This window comes from Pelophylax lessonae (genome assembly GCF_965119305.1).
Source record: "Pelophylax lessonae genome assembly, chromosome: 9".
NCBI lineage: Eukaryota > Metazoa > Chordata > Amphibia > Anura > Ranidae > Pelophylax > Pelophylax lessonae.
The window spans coordinates 10,855,833-10,879,958 of record NC_138776.1 but is presented as its reverse complement, the minus strand read 5'-3'; the positions used below and the strand labels follow the sequence as shown (position 1 = coordinate 10,879,958).

Here is a 24,126-nt window from a genome sequence, read left to right as displayed (position 1 = left end):
CGTTTCCTTTACTTTATAACCTATCAGGTTTACTGGACTTGAGTTGTGGCGCCTTCATCCTTTTACATAGATTTTGAGTCTATTCCAAGGGTTGGAATTATTACCCTTTCCAAGCATATCAGGGTCTAGTCCTGAAGAAGGGTGCTTTGGGAGCTCCTGAAACACGTTTCCTTTACTTTATAACCTATCAGGTTTACTGGACTTGAGTTGTGGCGCCTTCATCCTTTTACATAGATTTTGAGTCTATTCCAAGGGTTGGAATTATTACCCTTTCCAAGCATATCAGGGTCTAGTCCTGAAGAAGGGTGCTTTGGGAGCTCCTGAAACACGTTTCCTTTACTTTATAACCTATCAGGTTTACAGGACTTAAGTTGTGGCGCCTTCATCCTTTTACATAGACTTTCAGACTATTCTGGGGATCTCCCAGATGATGGTGCAGCCTCCAGGGGTTGGAATCGGTACCCATTTCATGCACATCAGGGTCTAGCCCTGAAGAAGGGTGCTTTGTAAGCCCCTGAAACGCATCACTTTTACTTTCTGGACTTGAGATGTGGCGCCTTCATCCTTTTACATTTTTGAGTGTATTCCAAGGGTTGGAATTATTACACATCTCAAGCACATCAGTGTCTAGTCCTGATGAAGGGTGCTTTGGGAGCTCATGAAATGCATTGCCTTTACTTTATAACCTATCAGGTTTACTAAACTTACGTTGTGGGGCCTTCATCCTTTTACATAGATTTTGAGACTGCTCTGGGGATCTTCTGGATGATGGTGCAACCTCCAAGGGTTGGAATCGGTACCCATTTCATGCACATCAGGGTCTAGCCCTGAAGAAGGGTGCTTTGTGACCCCCTGAAATGTGTTTCCTTTACTTTATAACCTAACAGGTTTACTGGACTTAAGTTGTGGCACCTTCATCCTTTTACATAGACTTTGAGACTATTCCAAGGGCTGGAATTGTTACCCGTTTCAAGCACATCAGGGTCCTGCCCTGAAGAAGGGTGCTTTGTGAGCCCCTGAAACACGTTGCTTTTACTTTCTAACCTATCAGGTTTACTGGACTTGAGTTGTGGCGCCTTCATTCTTTTACCTAGACTTTCAGACTGCTCTGGGGATCTCCCAGATGATGGTGCAGCCTCCAAGGGTTGGAATCGGTACCAATTTCATGCACATCGGGGTCTAGCCCTGAAAAGGTGACTTTGTGAGCTTCTGAAACGAGTTGCTTTTACTTTTTAACATATCAGATGTACTGGACATAAGTTGTGGCGCCTTCATTCTTTTACATAGACTTTCAGACTGCTCTTATGATCTCCCAGATGGTAGTGCAGCCTCCAAGGGTTGGAATCGGTACCCATTTCATGCACATCGGGGTCTAACCCTGAAGAAGGTGGCTTTGTAAGCCCCTGAAACACGTTGCCTTTACTGTTTAACCTGTCAGGTTTACTGGACTTGAGTTGTGGCGCCTTTATCCTTTTACATAGATTTTGAGATTGCTCTGGGGATCTCCCATATGATGGTGCAGCCTCCAAGGGCTGCAATTAGTACCCATCTAATGCACACTGGGGCCTAGTGCCAAACCAAATACAATAAATAACATAAAATAAAAATATTAAAATAAAATAAAAAAAAACAAATTAATTGGTTGTTGACGTTTCCATCCCCAGTTACTGATTGCTGTGTACAGGGAGGACAGCGGGATGTAGTAGGTCTATAGGTTGTGTATTCCGGGGCTCTCTATCATGTCCTGTAATTGTGTTCTGTGCGGGAAAGTGTGACATCTGAAGGACATACACTGTAATCAGTTCTAAATGTATTACAATTTATTGTCTATATTGCCCTGGAACATTCATTATCCAGAAATAAACTTCACATATATATTCCTCTTCTGGAGGAACCTGGAGAGAGATACGGAAACCATTTATCCCAGTATTAAAACATGGTACCATCACCAGTACAGTGGCACATATCATCTATGTAACAGTGGCCACAGACGTTTCGATTTTACTATCTAATCAATATTATCTGATTTTATTATCTGATCAATTTTAACAGATTTTATTATCCGATCAATATTATCTGATTTTATTATCTGATCAATTTTAACTGATTTTATTATCCGATCAATATTATCTGATTTTATTATCCAATCAATATTAAATTATTTTATTATCTGATCTGTGTTATCTGATTTTATTTAATCAATATTATCTGATTTTATTATCATATCAATGTTATCTCATTTTATTATCCAATCAATATAATTTTTTTTATTATCCAATCAATATCATCTGATTTTATTATCTGATCAGTGTTTTTTAGATTTTATTATCCGATCAGTGTTATCTGATTTTATTATCAGATTGATATTATCTGATTTTATTATCCAATCAAAATAAATTATTTTATTATCCAATCAATATCATCTGATTTCATTACCTGATTAACGTTTTTCAGATTTTATGTTCTGATTAGTGTTATCTGATTTTATTATCTGATAGATATTACCTTATTTTATTAGCTGATCGATATTATCTGAGTTTATTATCCGATCAGCATTATTCGATTTTACTAACTGATCTATATTATCGCATTTTGTTATCCAGTCAGCGTTATCTGATTTTATTATCCGATCAATAGTAAAAAATAGTTTTGTTTTTTATTTTCAGAATTGTCTCTTTTTTTTTTTTGTTTATAGCGCAAAAAAAAATAAAAATCGCACAGGTAATCAAATACCACCAAAAGAAAGCTCTGTTTGTGGGGGGGGGGGGGGAGACATTAATTTTATTTGGGTGCAGCGTTGCACGACCACACAATTGTCAGTTAAATAACGCAATGCTAAATCGCAAAAAAAAATGGCCTGGTCATAAAGAGGGAGAAATCTTTCCGTTTTACAGAAGTGGTTAAATTTAATGTGCAATAAATATAAAGGTGTCCCTGCGAGCAAACGGGGGGGGGGGGGGTAAGGCACAATTTAAAAACTGCAGCAAGCACAGCACTCTCTCATAAGTGTAGGTAGAATAAATAAATAAATAAATAAATAATGACGCGCAATTAAAGTGCTCCCAATACAGAAATAAATATAAATAAATAAATAAATAAATATATATATATATATATATATATATATATATATATATATATATATATATATATATATATATATATATATATATATAAATACTGGATAAATAAGTGTTAAATAAATATATATGACTTCGAAAAGTGTATTAAATAAATATATATGACATTAAACAAAAATATACAAGGTGATAAGAACATGTTAATATGATTTTTGCAGTCATATATATTTATTTAATACACTTTTCAAAGTCATATATATATATATTTATTTAACACTTATTTATCCAGTATTTATATATTTATTTAATACACTTTTTGAAATCATATATATTTATTTAACACTTATTTATCATAAATAAATAAATAAATAATGACGCGCAATTAAAGTGCTCCCAATACAGAAATAAATATAAATAAATAAATAAATGTATAAATGCTGGATAAATAAGTGTTAAATAAATATATATATGACTTTGAAAAGTGTATTAAATAAATATATATGACATTAACCAAAAATATACAAGGTGATTAGAACATGTTAATATGTTTTTTGAGGTCATATATATTTATTTAATACACTTTTCAAAGTCATATATATATTTATTTAACACTTATTTATCCAGTATTTATATATTTATTTAATACACTTTTCGAAGTTATATATATTTATTTAACACTTATCTATCCAGTATTTATATATTTATTTATTTATTGATATTTATTTCTGTATTGGGAGCACTTTCATTGCGTGGCATTATTTATTTATTGTGCGATTTATTACAGGCTCTGAATGGAATTTGTGTTGCCGATTTAGAAATGGCCGGCAGAAGAGTGTTAATTTTTATGCCAGTTTTCGATTTAGTTTTTAGTCATAGTCTTTTTGACTAAAATGTCTTTTTTTTTTTTTGGTCGTATTTTAGTCATCTGAATTGTTTTAGTTTTAGTCGTATTTTAGTCGATAAAAATAGTGTTAATATAGTAGACGAAAATATTTTGGTCGACACTGCTTGCCAGTAAACTTTACAGTCATAATAACTCACATTGACTGCGCACTAGAGACACGTTCGTTCCCCTTTAAAGTGTAACGAAGGTGTCGGTGTATTCCAGCCGTAGAATGCAAAGTGTAGGTGTATGCAAATCCACACCTGCGCCCAACACTCGCTCTGCAAACAAAGCTGGCGGCGGGGGGGATTACTCCATAAACATCCCTCCGCCAGGTGTGCTGCTACAGAGCTTGCTGGACCTTGTAGTCCTCTGAGGTTTTCAATCGCTTTAGATGCACCCGAGATTTTTCCTCGTTTAGTAGAACGGGATTAACCCCTTGTGGCCAACAAATCTCATGCAATCCAGATTCCCCATGCATCAAAATGAGGGCACGAGGGAAGATGTTACCATCTATGGGTTTTCTTCAGTTCAATTTCCTGGTGCCAACATGGCAGCATACCACCACAGGCTGACATGGCTTGGTGCCAGGTAAGGAAAATTGCAACAAGTATTTGATACAATTTCTAGTTTTCCGGGCACCAACATGGCAGGATACCGTGTGGCAACATATTACCACATGCTGCCATGGATTGATGCCAGTTCCGGGCACCAGCATGGCAGGATACAATGTGGCAGCATATTACCACACGCTGCCATGGATTGATGCCAGTTCCGGGCACCAACATGACAGGATACAGTGTGGCAGCATATTACCACCCACTGCCATGGATTGATGCCAGTTCCGGGCACCAGCATGGCAGGATACAGTGTGGCAGCATATTACTACCCACTGCCATGGACTGATGCCAGTTTCGGGCACCAGCATAGCAGGATACAGTGTGGCAGCATATTACCACACGCTGCCATGGATTGATGCCTGTTCCGGGCACCAGCATGGCAGGATACAATGTGGCAGCATATTACCACACGCTGCCATGGATTGATGCCAGTTCCGGTCACCAACATGGCAGGATACAATGTGGCAGCATATTACCACAGGCTGCCATGGCTGATGCCAGTTCCGGGCACCAGCATGGCAGGATACAATGTGGCAGCATATTACTACACACTGCCATGGACTGATGCCAGTTCCGGGCACCAGCATGGCAGGGTACAATGTGGCAGCATATTACTACACACTGCCATGGACTGATGCCAGTTCTGGGCACCAGCATGGCAGGATACAATGTGGCAGCATATTACCACACACTGCCATGGATTGATGCCAGTTCCGGGCACCAGCATGGCAGGATACAATGTGGCAGCATATTACCACACGCTGCCATGGATTGATGTCAGTTCCGGGCACCAGCATGGCAGGATACAGTGTGGCAGCACATTACCACACACTGCCATGGATTGATGCCAGTTCCGGGCACCAGCATGGCAGGATACAATGTGGCAGCATATTACTACACACTGCCATGGACTGATGCCAGTTCCGGGCACCAGCATGGCAGGATACAGTGTGGCAGCATATTACCACACGCTGCCATGGATTGATGCCAGTTCCGGGCACCAGCATGGCAGGATACAATGTGGCAGCATATTACCACACGCTGCCATGGATTGATGCCAGTTCCGGGCACCAGCATGGCAGGATACAATGTGGCAGCATATTACCACATGCTTCCATGGATTGATGCCAGTTCTGGGCACCAGCATGGCAAGATACAATGTGGCAGCATATTACCGCACACTGCCATGGATTGATGCCAGTTCCGGGCACCAGCATGGCAGGATACAATGTGGCAGCATATTACCACACACTGCCAAGGAATGATGCCAGGTAAGGAAATGTATTGTAAGTGTTTTAAGCAATTTCTTGTTTTCCAGGCACCAGCATGGCAGGATACAATGTGGCAGCATATTACCACACACTGCCATGGACTGATGCCAGTTCCGGCCACCAGCATGGCAGGATACAATGTGGCAGCATATTACCACACACTGCCATGGATTGATGCCAGTTCCGGGCACCAGCATGGCAGGATACAATGTGGCAGCATATTACCACACGCTGCCATGGATTGATGCCAGTTCCGGGCACCAGCATGGCAGGATACTGTGTGGCAGCACATTACCACACACTGCCATGGATTGATGCCAGTTCCGGGCACCAGCATGGCAGGATACAATGTGGCAGCATATTACTACACACTGCCATGGACTGATGCCAGTTCCGGGCACCAGCATGGCAGGATACAGTGTGGCAGCATATTACCACACGCTGCCATGGATTGATGCCAGTTCCGGGCACCAGCATGGCAGGCTACAATGTGGCAGCATATTACCACACACTGCCATGGATTGATGCCAGTTCCGGGCACCAGCATGGCAGGATACAATGTGGCAGCATATTACCACACGCTGCCATGGATTGATGCCAGTTCCGGGCACCAGCATGGCAGGAAACAGTGTGGCAGCATATTACCACACGCTGCCATGGATTGATGCCAGTTCCGGGCACCAGCATGGCAGGATACAGTGTGGCAGCATATTACCACACGCTGCCATGGATTGATGCCAGTTCCGGGCACCAGCATGGCAGGATACAATGTGGCAGCATATTACCACACGCTGCCATGGATTGATGCCAGTTCCGGGCACCAGCATGGCAGGATACAGTGTGGCAGCATATTACCACACGCTGCCATGGATTGATGCCAGTTCCGGGCACCAGCATGGTAGGATACAGTGTGGCAGCATATTACCACACACTGCCAAGGAATGATGCCAGGTAAGGAAATGTATTGTAAGTGTTTTAAGCAATTTCTTGTTTTCCAGGCACCAGCATGGCAGGATACAATGTGGCAGCATATTACCACACACTGCCATGGACTGATGCCAGTTCCGGCCACCAGCATGGCAGGATACAATGTGGCAGCATATTACCACATGCTGCCATGGATCGATGCCAGTTCTGGGCACCAGCATGGCAGGATACAATGTGGCAGCATATTACCACACACTACCATGGATTGATGCCAGTTTCGGGCACCAGCATGGCAGTATACAATGTGGCACCATATTACCACACAATGCCAAGGAATGATGCCAGTTCCAGGAACCAGCATGGCAGGATACAATGTGGCACCATATTACCACACACTGCCAAGGAATGATGCCAGTTCCGGGCACCAGCATGGCAGGATACAATGTGGCACCATATCACCACACGCTGCCAAGGAATGATGCCAGGTAAGGAAAATTACCACAAGTATTTGATACAATTTCTAGTTTTCTGGTCACCAGCATGGCATCATACATTGTGGCATCATATTACCACACGCTGCCAAGGATTGATGCCAGTTCCGGGCACCAGCATGGCAGGATACAATGTGGCAACATATTATCACACACTGCCAAGGATTGGTGCCAGGAAATATATTTGATACAATTTTCCACTTTCCTGGCACCATGTACATGTGGTGGTATGCTGCCATGGATTAGCACCAGGAAGGGAAAATTACTGTAAATATTCGATGCAATTTTCCATTATCCTTGGTGCCAGCATGTGAACATACTATCACATGCTTCCATGGATTAGCGCCAGGAAAGGAAAATTAGGGTAGGTATTTGTTACCATTTTCCATTTTCCTGCCATGAACATGACAGCATACTTTTTTTTTATTACTTGTGTACTATCACTTTCAGTTTTGGATCTTAATGTTTGTTTTTTTATGTTTTGTTTTGTTTGTTTCTGGAAAAAAAAGTAATAAAATAAATAAATAATAACCAAATCATAAATAAATAAGCAACTCAAACAATAATCAATAAGTAATTTTCCATTATCCTGGTGCCAACATGTCTACTATCAAAGGCTTCCATGGATTCGCGCCAGGAAAGGAAAATTAGGGTAAGTATTTAAAACAATTCTCCATTTTCCAGGCACCAACATGGCAGCATACATGTGGTAGGTCCCTTTTTTTTAATTATTATTATTTTTTTTTATTAATTGTGTACTGTCACTTTCAGTTTTGGATCTTTATGTTTGTTTTTTTTTTTTTTTTTTTTGCGTTTCTGGAAAAAAAAGTAATAAAATAAATATATAATAACCAAATCAAATCATAAATAAATAAGCAACACAAACAATAAGCAATTTTCCATTATCCTGGTGCCAGCATGTCTACTATCAAAGGCTTCCATGGATTCGCGCCAGGAAAGGAAAATTAGGGTAAGTATTTAAAACAATTTTCCATTTTCCTGGCACCAACATGGCAGCATACATGGGGTAGGTCCCTTTTTTTTTGTGTAGTTGATGATTAACCACGTTACGACCGCCCGCCACAGATGTACTGCAGCAGGTGGCTGCTCCTGGGCGAATCGCCGTACATGTACGGCGCTCGCTCTCAGGAGTCTAGGGGGCGAGCGCGCGCTGCTAGCACCACGCTCCCGCCCCCGCTCGTCAGCGTGTGTCAGGTGGCTCCGATTGCCGCCTGACACCCGCGATCGTTCCCCGCTGAGAGAGAAGAACGGTCGGATGTTGTAAACACATCTGACCGTTCTTCTCTCTGGAATGATCACAGAGCGCCTGTGATCCTTCTATATAGGATCACAGGTCTCTATGGTCATTTCAGAAGCCACACCCCCCCCCCCCCCAGTTAGAATCACTCCACTAGGCTCACATTTAACCCCTTGATCACCCACAGTGTTAACCCCTTCCCTGCCAGTGTCATTAGTACAGTGACAGTGCATATTTTTAGCACTGATTACTGTAGTAATGTCACTGGTACCCCCAAAAGTGTCAAAAATGTCAGCTAGGGGTCCGATCTGTCCGCCGCAATGTTGCAGTCCCGCAAAAAAATTGCTGATCGCCGCCATTACTAGTAAAAAAAACAAAACAATAAACATGACATAAATCTTTCCCGTAGTTAGTAGATGCGATAACTTTTGCGCAAACCAATCAAAATAAGTTTATAGCGATTTTATTTTACCAAAAATATGTAGCAGAATACAAATTGGCCTAAAATGATAAAAAAAATTTGATTTTTAATTTTATTTGAAGAAATTTTATACAGCAGAAGGTGAAAATATTTTTTTTTCAGAATTGTTGCTAATTTTTGTTTATAGCGCAAAAAATAAAAATCGCAGAGGTAATCAAATACCACCAAAAGAATTGCCCGTTAAAGTAACGCAGTGCCGAATCGCAAAATAGGGCCTGGTCAGGAATGGGGCAAATCCTTCCGGTCTTAAAGTGGTTAAAATGTTTTGGTGCCACATACTGCCAAGGATTAGCGCCAGGACAGGAAAATTACGGTAAATATTTGGTACAATTTTCCATTTTTCTGGCGCCAACATGGCAGCATACCTGTGGTGATATGCTGTCATAGATTAGCACCAGGAAGGGAAAATGATGGTAAGTTTTTGATAAAATTTCTAGTTTTCCAGGCTCAGCATGGCAGCATACATGTGGTAGTATGCTGCCATGGATTGGCATACTAACACATGCTGCCATGGATTGGCATACTGCCACATGCTGCCATGGATTGGCATACTACCACATGCTGCCATGGATTGGCATACTGCCGCATCCTGCCAAGGATTAGTGCCAGGAAAGGAAAATTACGGTAAGTATTTGATACAATTTTCCATTTTTCTGGCACCAACATGGCAGCATACATGTGGTGGTATGCTGCCATGGATTAGCACCAGGAAGGGAAAATTACAGTAAGTATTTGATACAATTTCTAGTTTCCCGGGCGTTGGCATGGCAGGATACAATGTGGCAGCATATTACCACATGCTGCCATCGATTGGTGCCAGGAAAAGAATACTACAGTAAATATTTGATACAATTTTCCATTTTCATGGTGCCAACATACTACCACATTCTGCCAGGGATTGGCACCAGGACAGGAAAATTACGGTAAGTATTTGATACAATTTTCCATTTTCATGATACCATTCCCACATGCTTCCAGGGTTTGGTGCCAGAAAAATAATATTACGCAAAGTGTTTGATGCAATTTTCCATTTTCATGATGTCAATCTCACATGCTGCCATGGATTGGTGCCAGGAAAGTAATATTATGCTAAGTATTTGATACAATTTTCCATTATCCTGGTGCCAACATGTCAACATACTATCACATGCTTCCATGGATTAGCGCCAAGAAAGGAAAATTTGGGTAAGTATTTGATACAATTTTCCATTTTCCTGGCACCAACATAGCAGCATACATGTGGTAGGTCTATTTTCCTTCTTTTTTTTTTTTTTGTGTAGTTGATGATTATTTGTGTGCTGTCACTTTCAGTTTTAGATCTTAATGTTAGTTTTTTGTTTGTTTTTTAGTAATAAAATAAATATTATATATTAATATATAATATATAATAATAAATATTATTATATAATAAACAAAATCATCATAAATAAATAAGCAACTGAAATAATAAACAAATAAACAAAACAAGTTAAAAAAACAAATAATAAATCGCTAATACAAATAAGCAAAAATAAATTATTTAAGCAAAAAGGAAATAAACCAAATAATTAGTACAAGAAAAAAAACGAATAAATCAATAATAAAAATAAGTAAAATAAATAAATCAAGCAATAACAAAACAAAAAAACCCTCAAGAAAAAAATTTAAAAAATTAAGAATCAATAATTAAAAAATTTTTAAATAAGCAAAATAAATAAATCAAGCAAAAAAAAAAACAACCCTCAAATAATAAGTAAAAGAAAAAAAATAAATCAATCAATAATAAAAATAAGTAAAATAAATAAATCAAGCAAAAAAAGAAAAAAAATCCCTCAAATAATGAGTACAAGAAAAACAAAAATTAATAATTAAAAATTAAAAATAAGCAAATTAAATAAGTCAAGCAAAAACATAAAAAAACCTCAAATAATAAGTACAAGAAAAAAACAAATAAAAAACCAATAGAAAAATAAGCAAAATAAATAAATCAAGCAACAACACAAAAAAAATTCTTAAAATATTAAATAAAATTGAAAGAGGGGGCAAATAACATACTCCCTCAAATACACATCCTCATCCTCCTCCTCGACATGACGACCCCCATCATACTCCAATACATTACTGTATCCCATCTATGTTCTCATTGATCCTGTTCACATAATCTATAAACTGGTATCACTTAACATTGTAAGTATCAGTTTGGAATTTCTCTTCAGTTCATATGTTGTATTTCTAAAGATCTCAACATCATTGTACTAGAAGGCTGTTACTTTATGTTGTATACTTTACGTTGTACATTGTACCTTCCTTTTCTCAATAAAAAATGTTTTAGAAAAAATAAAAATAATAATAAATACAAGAAAAAAAAATCATATAATAAATCAATAATAAAAATAAGTAAAATAAATAAATCAAGCAATAAACACATAAATATTAAGTACAAGAACAAAATAAATCTAATTATAAATTAATAAATAGAGCAAAAAATATAAAAATAAATAAATAAACAAATAAACCAAATAATAAGTACAAGGGGAAAAAAAAAAAGCTAACAATAAACCAATAAACAAAAATGAGTAAAATAAATAAATCATGTATATCCTGTGAAGAAAGTGAGCCCCTTTGTTGGATCTCCTTTTTGCGTACAGGGTGGCACGGGGGTTCCTTGCTGGGCCAATAGATCCCCTCACCCCTGGTACTGTGTTTATAGGTCTTCGGTGTTCACTCTCCCTATGTTATATTTTTGGGTTTACAATACGGTTTAATTACCCTTTTCACGGGACTTGTATAATAACATTGTTTAAGACTGCCACCTCTAACGTTCTGTGTTCTGTAACCTTATGATTCATGATGGAAGTTACATTGCACTGTTTGTGATCCCTGTATTGTCTTGTTATTGCATACCTCTAAATAGAAAATTAAAAATAAATAAATAAATCGAGCAATGAACAAAGCAATCAAATAAAAAGTACAAGAAAAAAAAATGTAATCAAATAGTAAATTAACAATAAGTTAAATAATAAGTAAAATAAATACATAAAATAATAAAAAAATAATAACACATTACTAAAATATATAAATATCTTAAATATTAAGTGAGGGGTCATTTTCTGGAGCAAGAACAGGTCCGGGATAGTTAAATGATGCTTCTACCACCTTCAAGAGCCAACGAAAGGCCAAGTTTTATTTTTCTACAATTCTCCAAAAATCGGGGCTGGACAAATCTCAGGAGGCGGGTAGCCAATGCTCCTCAAAAATGACAGTTGGCGCCTAACTTTTGAGGTTCCCTTTGGTTGTCAATGGAACGGGCTCCTAAAAATCCTACTGAGCTCCTGGAGTGGACAGACCATTAATTTGTCCACACCTGCCTTAAATTAATCCCCCCCCAAGACCTGAGTGCATCCCAGTAGGACAAATATTTACCTCCTGCCCCGCACCACAGCCCTATTCGTTCCTATGGGAAAGTGCCTAAAAAATAAAGGAATTTCGTCTTTCCTGTTGACATATAGTTACATAGTTACATAGTTAGTGAGGTTGAAAAAAGACATCAGTCCATCCAGTTCAACCTATGATGTGTGTGTGTGTTTGCTTTTAACCGTACATTGTATACCCCTGTATGTTGTACATTGTATACCCCTGTATGTTGTACATTGTATACCCCTGTATGTTGTACATTGTATACTCCTGTATGTTGTACATTGTATACCCCCTGTATGTTGTACATTGTATGCCCCTGTGTATTGTACATTGTATACCCCTGTATGTTGTACATTGTATACCCCTGTATGTTGTACATTGTATACCCCCTGTATGTTGTACATTGTATACCCCTGTATGTTGTACATTGTATACCCCTGTATGTTGTACATTGTATACCCCCTGTATGTTGTACATTGTATGCCCCTGTATATTGTACATTGTATACCCCTGTATGTTGTACATTGTATACCCCTGTATGTTGTACATTGTATACCCCTGTATGTTGTACATTGTATACCCCTGTATGTTGTACATTGTATACCCCTGTATGTTGTGGTCTTTAAGGTGCCCATCTAATAGTTTTTTGAAACTATCAATGCTCCCTGCTGATACGACTGTTTGCGGAAGAGAATTCCACATCCTTACTGCTCTGACAGTGAAGAACCCCCTGCGTATTTTAAGGTTAAACTGCCTTTCCTCTAGTTTTAGTGAGTGGCCACGTGTCTTATTGTATTCCCTTTCTCTGAATAGGTTTTTCCATATGCTAGGGTCACCAGTACAGTATTTGTACATTGATATCATATCCCCCCTCAATCGTCTCTTCTCCAGAGAGAATAAGTTCAGTGCTTGTAGTCTTTCCTCATAGCTGATGTCCTCCATTCCCCTAATTATTTTTGTTGCCCTTCTCTGGACTTTCTCCAGTTCCAGCAAATCCTTCCTGAGGACCGGTGCCCAGAACTGGACAGCATACTCCAGATGTGGCCGGACCAGAATCTTGTAGAGTGGGAGAATAATCTCTTTATTTCTGGAGTGAATCCCCTTTTTTATACATCCCAGTATTCTGTTGGCTTTGCTTGCAGCGGCTTGGCATTGCATGCCACTGCCAAGCCTGTTGTCTACCAGTACCCCCAGGTCCTTTTCCATCCTAGACTCACCCAGAGGTTCCCCCCCTAGTGAGTAGCTTGCTTTCTGGTTTCTGGCACCCAGGTGCATTACTTTACATTTTTCAACATTAAACCTCATCTGCCATGTAGTTGCCCACCCCGTTATTTTGTTCAGGTCCGCTTGTAAGGTTTCCACATCCTGCATAGAAGATATTGGCATGCTTAGTTTAGTATCATCCGCAAATACTGAGATTTTACTCGATATCCCCTCCTCTAGATCATTTATGAATAAATTAAACAGGATTGGCCCCAGGACAGAACCCTGGGGGACCCCGCTTTCCAAACCTGCCCAATCTGAGTACTCCCCATTAATCACCATCCTTTGCATCCTCCCCTGCAGCCAGTTCTCTATCCAGGTACTCACCTTATGGTCCATACCTACCTTCCTTAGTTTGTACAGTAAGCGTTTGTGGGGAACGGTGTCAAAGGCCTTTGCAAAGACCAGATACACCACATCCACAGGCTTACCTTTATCTAGATGGCAGCTCACTTCATCGTAGAAGGTTAATAGATTGGTTTGGCAAGAACGATTTTTCATGAATCCATGCTGATTAGCACTAATACTACCGTTTTCATTACTAAAGTCTTGTATGTGGTCCCTTATCATCCCCTCCAAAATTTTGCAGACTACAGATGTTAGGCTGACCGGACTATAGTTACCTGGGATATATCTCAGCCCTTTTTTAAATATTGGAACCACGTTGGCTTTTTTCCAATCAGCTGGCACCATACCCATCTGTAGACTATCCTTAAAGATCAAGAATAATGGTCTGACAATCACCTGACTGAGCTCTTTAAGAACCCTCGGGTGCAAGCCATCCGGTCCCGGTGACTTATTTATGTTAAGTTTCTCTAGTTTAGTTCTAAGTCTATCTTCTGTTAGCCATGGGGGTACTTCCTGAGGTGTGTTGTTTAGCTTGGCCTTGACTTGACACCAAGTCATTTGGCTGAAATGGGAAAATTTTTACAGGCTGAAGGTATTTGTCCCTTGTGGGATGGAGGAATCGTATTTAAAGTCAACGGTACAAAGTTACTGTTATCCTTTTAAATTTATTTGGACCTTTTAAAAAAATAAAAAAACAAAAAATAAAGGAATTTCGTCTTTCCTGTTGACACCAAGTCATTTGGCTAAAATGGCAAAATTTTGGTAAAATTTTTACAGGCTGAAGGTATTTGTCCCTTGTGAGATGGAGGAATTGTGTTTAAAGTCAATTGTATAAAGTTACTGTTATCCTTTTAAATTTATTTGCACCTTTTAAAAAAATAAAAAATAAAGGAATTTTGTCTTTCCTGTTGACACCCTTAAAAAAAAAAAAAAAGAAAAAATTATTTTTTGTCTTTCCGGTTGGCTAAAATGGCAAAATTTTGGTAAAATTTTTATATTTTTTTCTGAAAAATGAAAAGTCCCAGTTTCGCTCATCCCTAATAATCAGTCAGTAAGATAATTATTAATATAATAATTATGCAATTAGTGGTCTTTTTTTTTTGTATCGATTTCTTATTGTTGGAATTGGAACTACAAGTCCCAAGATCCCTGGTCCTTTCCATGCGTTGTGGAAGCGCCCTGACTGCGTCTCCTTTCCTTTGCCACGCTCGGCGCCCACAGACTCGCAGCTCCGCTACCTGTGAGATGTGTCGTGGCACCAGATTAACCCCTCGTTGTCAAGCTGGCTCTCTGCAAAATTTTGATCTTCATCAGCCCCGTAGGACGCGCCGGGGAGGGGCCACAAATTAATTTTAAAATGTTGCCTTTTTGGGATCTATTTATGGATTCAAGGTGTCTGCTTTTTACAGGTCGGGGGGGGGGGGACCCCGGGGCGCATATTCTTTGCCCAAATTGAGCCATACAAGCCCTCAAGGATGCGTAGTGCCGCTGTTGCGCGTGACCGATTGCAAGCGGTCGCGGTAAACCCTGGCACGTGTTTTTAAGGTGGCAACACCTGTTACCACCCGCTCATACAATCCCATTTGGACTTCCCAACAAGGACCTTCCATAACTGTGCTGGTACAAGGTCACCTAAAGCCAAGGGCGAATCCCCCCCCCCAGTACAAATCTGCCCCCCCCTGCTAAAATCCTCCCTCCCAGCACAAATCTCTGCTCCCTCAATCCCCCAAATCCCTCCCCACCCCCCAAAAAATTGGACACTTATCTGCATAATTACCTCAAAAGCATAATTTCCCTCTCCTCCCAGTACAAATTCGTCCCCTGCTGAAATTCCCCCTCCCAGCACACATCTCTGCTCCCTTCAGCCCCAAAATCCCCCCCCCCCAAAAAAAAATGTGGGCACTAATTTGAATGATTACCCCCAAGCATAAATTTCCTCTACTGGCAATACAAATCTGTCCCGCTGCTGAAATCCCCCATCCCAGCACAGATCTCTGCTTCCTCCATCCCCCAACTCCCCCCCCCCCCAAAAAAAAAAATTGGGCACTAACTTGCATGATTACCCCTAAGCATAAATTTCCTCTCACAGTATAAATCTGACCCCCTGTGGAAATCCCCCCATCCCCTCACAGATCTCTGCTCCCTCCATCCCCCAAATGCCCCCCCCCCCCCCAAAAAAAAAATTGGGCACTAACTTGCATGATTACCCCTAAGCATAAATTTCCTCTCCTCACAGTATAAATCTGTCCCCCTGTTGAAATCCCCCATCCCACCACAGATCTCTGCTCCCTCCATCCCCCAAATTCCCCCCCCCCCCCAAAAAAAAAAATAATTGGGCACTAATTTGCATGATTATCCCCTAAGCATAAATGTCCTCTCCTCACAATACAAATCTGTCCCCCTGCTGAAATCCCCCATCCCGGCACAGATATCTGCTCCTTCCATTCCCCAAATCCCCCCCCCCCCAAAAAAAAATTGGGCACTAATTTGCATGATTACCCCTTAAGCATAAATTTCCTCTCCTCTAAGTACAAATCCACGCCCTGCTGCCATCCCCCCTCCCAGCACAAATCTCTGCCCCCCCCTCATCCCCCAAATCATCCAAGCACAAATGCACCCCCCAACAAAAAAAAATCACCCCTTCTAGCACAAATCCTCCACCCTTTCAAATTTCCCCTCTGAGTACACATTCTCTCCCCCACTACTCCAAATCCCCTTCCTAGCACAAATATCCCCCCCCCATACCCCCTCCTAGCACAAACACCCCCAAACAAACAAAAGTTCTCTTAGCACAAATCCTCCACTCCAATCTCTGCACGCTCCATTCCCCCAACCCCCCCCCCCCAAAAAAAAATTGGGCACTAATTTACATGATTGCCTCCTTGACATAAATTCCCTCTTCACCCAGTAAAAATCCCCCCCCCCTTCCCTCTCCTCCCCAAAATCCCCCCCCCCCCCCAAGAAAAAACAAACACTGGCCACTATTCTGCTTCCTTACCCCCTAAGCATACATTTTCTCTCCTCGCAGTACAAACCTGCCCCCTGCTGAAATCCCCCATCCCAGCATAAATCTCTGCCCCCCCCCCCATTCTCCCAAATCATCCCAGGACAAATGCAACCCCCCCCCCCCCAAAAAAAAAATCACCCCCTCCTAGGACAAATCCTCCACCCCCTCAAATTTCAACTCCAAGGTACACATTCTCTCCCCCCACTCCAAATCCTGTTTCTAGCACAAATAATCCCCCCCCTCTTTCTGGAGGGGAGTCAACAGAGGTCGCAATGAAATTGCAAAAAAGTATCGGAGCATTTGAATGAACTGGTAGAAGTGCTTGGTATTGGCACCGGTATCAGTGCAACGCTAATTACTATCAACAGCTACTCTAGATTCTGCGTGCATCAGTTTTAGTTCACACCGGGGCGATTTGTCATGCGATTTGACAGAGTAAAATCGGATGACAAGTTGCACCCTATTTTTTGCAATGGAACTGTTCAAATGAGTGCGATAAAGTAGTTCCTGCACTGCATTTGGCGATTTCAGGTGCGACTTGCATAGACATCTGAGCATGAAGTCACACAGATATCAGCCAAGTCACACTGACACAAAGCTTTGAAATCCTGCGATTTCAAGTGAAGTCGCACAATTCCAAAGCCCCATTCGGTGTGAATCGAGGGTTAAATCTCCCCCTCTGCGTGTTTTCTGATAACTCCTAGATAATCGATCGATTATATTATCTGAGTTAGAAATCCTTCGATCAGATCGCTATGTGTATGGCCACCTTTACCCTATCCAAAGCAGATTGTACAGATTGCAATGCTGGGAAAAGGGGTGGGCAGGAGGGCCGACTGCCCCGAGTCTGGGAGAGAGGAGATTGTACAATCTGATTGTATGGTGTATGTACAGTCAGCCCAAGTTTATTATCTCTAAACTGCTGATGGGTATTTTCAGAAAGCCATTAGATGCTCAATAACCAAAACCATGACCCCCCCCACCCAGTGTCACCAGATCACCATCCGGGAACCTTAGGAGGGATGCTGCCATTGGCCATCCTGCAAGGATCTGATGGACTCACCGGTGAGCTGATCGTAGGATCCATCCAGATCTCTGGACTCGGATAGGTCGGCGTTCCTGCCCTTCCCTCTCATAGTGAGGTGGAGAAGCCAAGCTGTGACCAGGCAAGGAGAGATCCTCAGCTTCTTCAGATGGGAAAGGTGGAGGAGGATAGATCCAGGGGCCAGAGTGTGTGCGATCCCCAGAGCCAGGGTACAGAAACAATGGATCAATAGTGGTATGCGATCCCCAGAGCCAGGGTACAGAAACAATGGATCAATAGAGGTGTGTGCTCCCCAGAGCCAGGGTACAGGAAACAATAGATCAATAAAGGTGTGGAATCTCCAGAGCCAGGGTACAGGAAACAATGGATCAATAAAGTTGTGTGATCTCCAGAGCCAGGGTACAGGAAACAATGGATCAATAAAGTTGTGTGATCTCCAGAGCCAGGGTACAGGAAGCAATGGAGCAATAAAGTTGTGTGATCTCCAGAGCCAGGGTCCAGGAAACAATGGATCACTGGAGGTGTGTGCTCCCCAGAGCCAGGTGCAGGAAACAATGGATCACTGGAGGTGTGTGCTCCCCAGAGCCAGGGTACAGGAAGCAATGGAGCAATAAAGTTGTGTGATCTCCAGAGCCAGGGTACAGGAAGCAATGGATCACTGGAGGTGTGTGCTCCCCAGAGCCAGGGTCCAGGAAACAATGGATCGCTGGAGGTGTGTGCTCCCCAGAGCCAGGTGCAGGAAACAATGGATCACTGGAGGTGTGTGCTCCCCAGAGCCAGGGTACAGGAAACAATGGATCACTGGAGGTGTGTGATCTCCAGAGGCAGGGTACAGGAAACAATGGATCACTGGAGGTGTGTGCTCCCCAGAGCCAGGTGCAGGAAACAATGGATCACTGGAGGTGTGTGCTCCCCAGAGCCAGGTGCAGGAAACAATGGATCACTGGAGGTGTGTGCTCCCCAGAGCCAGGTGCAGGAAACAATGGATCACTGGAGGTGTGTGCTCCCCAGAGCCAGGTGCATGAAACAATGGATCACTGGAGGTGTGTGCTCCCAGTGCCAGGGTACAGTAAACAATGAATCAATAGAGGTGTGTGATCTCCAGAACCAGGGTACAGTAAACAATGGATCAATAGAGGTGTGTGATCTCCAGAACCAGGGTACAGTAAACAATGGATCAATAGAGGTGTGTGATCTCCAGAGCCAGGGTACAGGACACAATGGATCAGTAGAGGTGTGTGTGCTCCCCAGAGCCAGGGTACAGGAAACAATGGATCAATAGAGGTGTGTGATCTCCAAAACCAGGGTACAGGAAACAATGGATCAGGATAGAGCTAGTCCAGAGCCAGGGTACAGGACACAATGGATCAGTAGAGGTGTGTGATCCCCAGAGCCAAGGGACCGGAAGCAATGGATCAGGATAGAGCTAGTTCAGAGCCCAGATACAATGTATCAGTGTAGTTGTGTGATCTTCAGGACCAGGATACAGGAAACAATGTACCAGGGTAACCCTAATCCAGAGCCAGGATAGAGGACACAATGTATCAATATAGGTGTGTGATCTCCAAAGGCAGGAAACAATGTATAAGGATAGAGCTAGTCCAGAGCCACTATACAGGAATCAATGTATCAATATAGGTGTGTGATCTCCAACGGCAGGATAGGGGAAACAATGTATCAATATAGGTGTGTGATCTCCAACGGCAGGATAGGGGAAACAATGTGTCAATACAGGTGTGTGATCTCCAGAACCAGGATAGAGGAAATCACTGGAAACAATGTATCAATATAGAGCTTCAGGAGGCGTACGATCCCAGCATCAGGATACAGGCAACAATGTATCAGTATATAGGCTGGTGAGCTGTGCGATCCCTGAACCAGGATAATATAAAGCTGGATGATAGAAGCGATCCCCAGAGTCAGAAAAGAGGAAACAATGTATCAATACAGAGCGATCTCCAGAGCCAGGATAGAGGAGACAATGTATCAGTATGGGGATGGATGTGATGTGCGATCCCCACAGCCAGAGGGAACAATGTATCAATGTAGAGCTGGATGAGATGTGCGATCCTTGGCTGGAGATGTTTCTGTGCGATCTTCAGCCCCACCGACCATCAGACTCGGTCCAAGGATGGCTGAAGGCGGAGAGAACCTCCAATAATATTCATTTCCCCAGCCAAGAAAACCGGATCACCTCCTGCTGCTAATCCCACTGCAAGCCAGGCTGTCCGCTTCGCCTGTCACTCTGACTGCTGCCTCCTCTCCTCTCCTCCATGTGATTACACAGCCTGCAGGATCTCTTCCTTCTCCTCTCCTTCACTGCAAGAACTTTCAACACTCACAGTTTGCTGTAAGTGCTGGGAACATTATAACATTAGAACAATGTAACACTATAGAACATTAGAACAATATAACACTATAGAACAATATAACACTATAGAACATTAGAACAATATAACACTATAGAACATTGGAATATTAGAACATTGAAACTCTGGGATATTATAACATTGGAGCGCTACAACATTAAACCATGATACCATTAGAACATTGAAACTCTGGAATGTTATAATATGAGAACATTAGAATATAGAGCATTGCAACATTGAAACTTTACAACATTAAACCATGATAACATTAGAACATTAGAATATTAGAACATTAGCGCACTGGAATATTATAACATTGGAACACTAGAATATTAGAACATTACAACATTAGAACACTAGAAATTTTTAACATTGGAACACTGGAAAATTATAACATTATAACATTGGAGCACTAGAACATTAGAAGATTAGAACACCGGAATATTATAGCATTAGAACGTTACAACATTAAAACACTGGACCATTATATCAATATAACATCGGAACACTGGAACATTAGAACATTGGAACACCGGAACAATAGAACATTGGAACACTGGAACATTAGAACATTATAACATTGGAACACTGGAACATTATAACAGTATAAAATTGGAGCACTGGAACATTATAATATTGGAACACTGGAACATTATAACATTGGAACACTGGCAGTGGCACATTAGAACATTGGAACACTGGAACATTAGAACATTGGAACACTGGAACATTAGAACATTGGAACACTGGGACATTAGAACATTAGAACACTGGAACAATAGAACATCGGAACACTGGAACAATAGAACATCGGAACACTGGGACAATAGAACATCGGAACACTGGAACATTAGAACATTGGAACACTGGAACATTAGAACATTGGAACACTGGAACAATAGAACATCGGAACACTGGAACATTAGAACATTGGAACAAGCTGGAGCATTTTAAGATTGGAACATTAGAATATTAGAACATTGAAAAATTAGATTAGAACACTGGAACATTATAACATTGGAACTGGAACATTACAACATTGGATTGGAATACTGGAACATTATAACATTGGAACACTGGAACATTATAACATTGGAACACTGGAACATTATACCATTGGAACACTGGAACATTATAACATTGGAACACCGGAACATTATAACATTGGAACACTGGAACATTATACCATTGGAACACTGGAACATTATAACATTGGAACACCGGAACATTATAACATTGGAACACCGGAATATTATAACATTGGAACACTGGAACATTATAGCATTGGAACATTGGAACATTATAACATTGGAACACTGGAACATTATAACATTGGAACACTGGAACATTATAACATTGGAACACTGGAACATTAGAATATTAGAACATTACAACGATAGAACACTAGAAAATTATAACATTGGAACATTATAACATTAGAATACTAGAACTTGGAAACACTGGGATATTATAACGTTGGAACATTATTAGAACACTGGAACATTAGAACACTGGAAAATTATAACATTGGAACACTTGAACACTAGAACATTATAACATTACAATATTAGAACATTGAAACACTGGAACATTACAACATTAGAACACTGGAACACTAGAACATTAGAATAATACAACATTAGAACACTGGAACACTAGAACATTAGAATAATACAACATTGGAACACTGGAAAATGATAACATTGGAACATTACACAACATTACAATATTATAACATTGGAACACTGGAACATTATAACATTGGAACACTGGAACATTAGAATATTAGAACATTACAACAATGGAACACTGGAGAATGATAGCACTGGAACACTGAGACATAATAACATTAGAATATTAGAACAGTTGGAAACACTGGGACATTATAACATTGGAACATTACAACATTAGAACATGAGAACATTAGAATATTAGAACAATGGAAATTGAAACACAGGAATATTATAACATTGGAACATTAGAATATTAGAACACTCTAATGTTACAACAATGGAACACTGACAAATTGGAACATTGCAAGTATAGAGCACTGGAACTTCCCACATTAGAAAATTGGAACATTAGAACATTGAAACACTGCAATGTTATAACCTTGGAGCATTAGAATGTTAGATCTTTGGGCATTAAAACACAGGAATATTATGCCATTGGAACATTAGAACACTGGAACATGACATCATTGGCACACTGAAAAAGTGGAACATTGCAACTATAGAACATTGGCACATTGAACCTTTAGACTTTAGAACACTGAAACGGTAAAATGCTGAAACATTGGGGTGTTAGAACTGTAGAACATTGTACAATTGTATCAAAGTATCAAAGTCATCCCCCTCGGGCCAACTACATTAATTTGATCTCTCTCTCTCGCCAATTGCCTCAAAATGAGCCCTCTCTGGCCAGAGGTGTCACAGTGATCCCTTTCTGGCCAATTGCATCAGTCTCTTCACTTTAAAGAGTTAATTTGTGCCAAACTGGCCCATGATTTGGTTGCTATGTGCACTGTTGTATATTGTAGTATTATCGCTACATACAGTAGGGGAAGCTGTGTTCCAGGAGCAGCATGAGCGGCTTCCCATCTGCTGGAAATAAAGAGAGTCAGACAGAGTGCTTCTTAGCCATTCAAGGGAAGTCTTGTATTTTTATCATTGAAGTGATCCCTCTCTGGCCAACTGTGTTAAGGTGATCCCTCTCTGGTCAACTGCCTCAGAGTGATCCCTCTCTGACCAACTGCCTCAGAGTGATCCCTCTCTGACCAATTGCCTCAGAGTGGCCCTTCTCTGGTCAACTGCCTCAGAGTAATCCCTCTTTGGTCAACTGTTTCAGAGAGATCCATCTTTGGTCAACTGCCTCAGAGTGATCCCTCTCTGACCAACTGCCTCAGAGTGGCCCTTCTCTGGTCAACTGCCTCAGAGTCATCCCTCTCTGGTCAACTGTTTCAGAGTGATGCCTCTCTGGTCAGCTGCCTCAGAGGAATTATTCTCTGAACAACTGCCTTAGAGTTATCCCTCTCTGACCAACTGCCTCAGAGTGATCTCTCTCTGGTCAACTGCCTCAGAGTAACCCCTCTCTGGTCAACTGCTTCAGAGTGATCCCTCTCTGGTCAACTGCTTCAGAGTGATCCCTCTCTGGTCAACTGCTTCAGAGGGATCCCTCTCTGGTCAACTGCCTCAGAGTGATCCCTCTCTTGTCAACTGCCTCAGAGGTATCCCTCTCTGAACAACTGCCTTTGAGTTATCCCTCTCTGACCAACTGTCTCAGAGTGATCCCTCTCTGGTCAACTGTTTCAGAGTGATGCCTCTCTGGTCAGCTGCCTCAGAGGAATTATTTTCTGAACAACTGCCTTAGAGTTATCCCTCTCTGACCAACTGCCTCAGAGTGATCTCTCTCTCTGGTCAACTGCCTCAGAGTAACCCCTCTCTTGTAAACTGCTTCAGAGTGATCCCTCTCTTGTCAACTGCCTCAGAGTGATCCCTCTCTTGTCAACTGCCTCAGAGGCATCCCTCTCTGAACAACTGCCTTTGAGTTATCCCTCTCTGACCAACTGCCTCAGAGTAACACCTCTCTGGTCAACTGCCTCAGAGTGATCCCTCTCTTGTCAACTGCCACAGAGTGATCCCTGTCTGGTCAACTGCCTCAGGGCATTCCTCTCTGAACAATTGCCTT

The 24,126-nt window shown here is 41.2% G+C and overlaps 1 protein-coding gene across 2 annotated transcripts in view; it reads right to left on the bottom strand.

Moving 5' to 3' along the window:
* Positions 1-18,272, bottom strand: part of KCNIP2 (potassium voltage-gated channel interacting protein 2) — a 686,963-nt gene extending 668,691 nt beyond the window's left edge. For both annotated transcript variants that reach the window (XM_082269240.1, XM_082269243.1), the window contains exon 1: positions 18,089-18,272. In XM_082269240.1, coding sequence (XP_082125366.1) covers positions 18,089-18,161 — 73 coding nt within the window. In that variant the 5' untranslated portion in view covers positions 18,162-18,272. The remainder of the gene's footprint in view (positions 1-18,088) is intronic.
* Between the last annotated feature and the right edge of the window lie 5,854 nt (positions 18,273-24,126).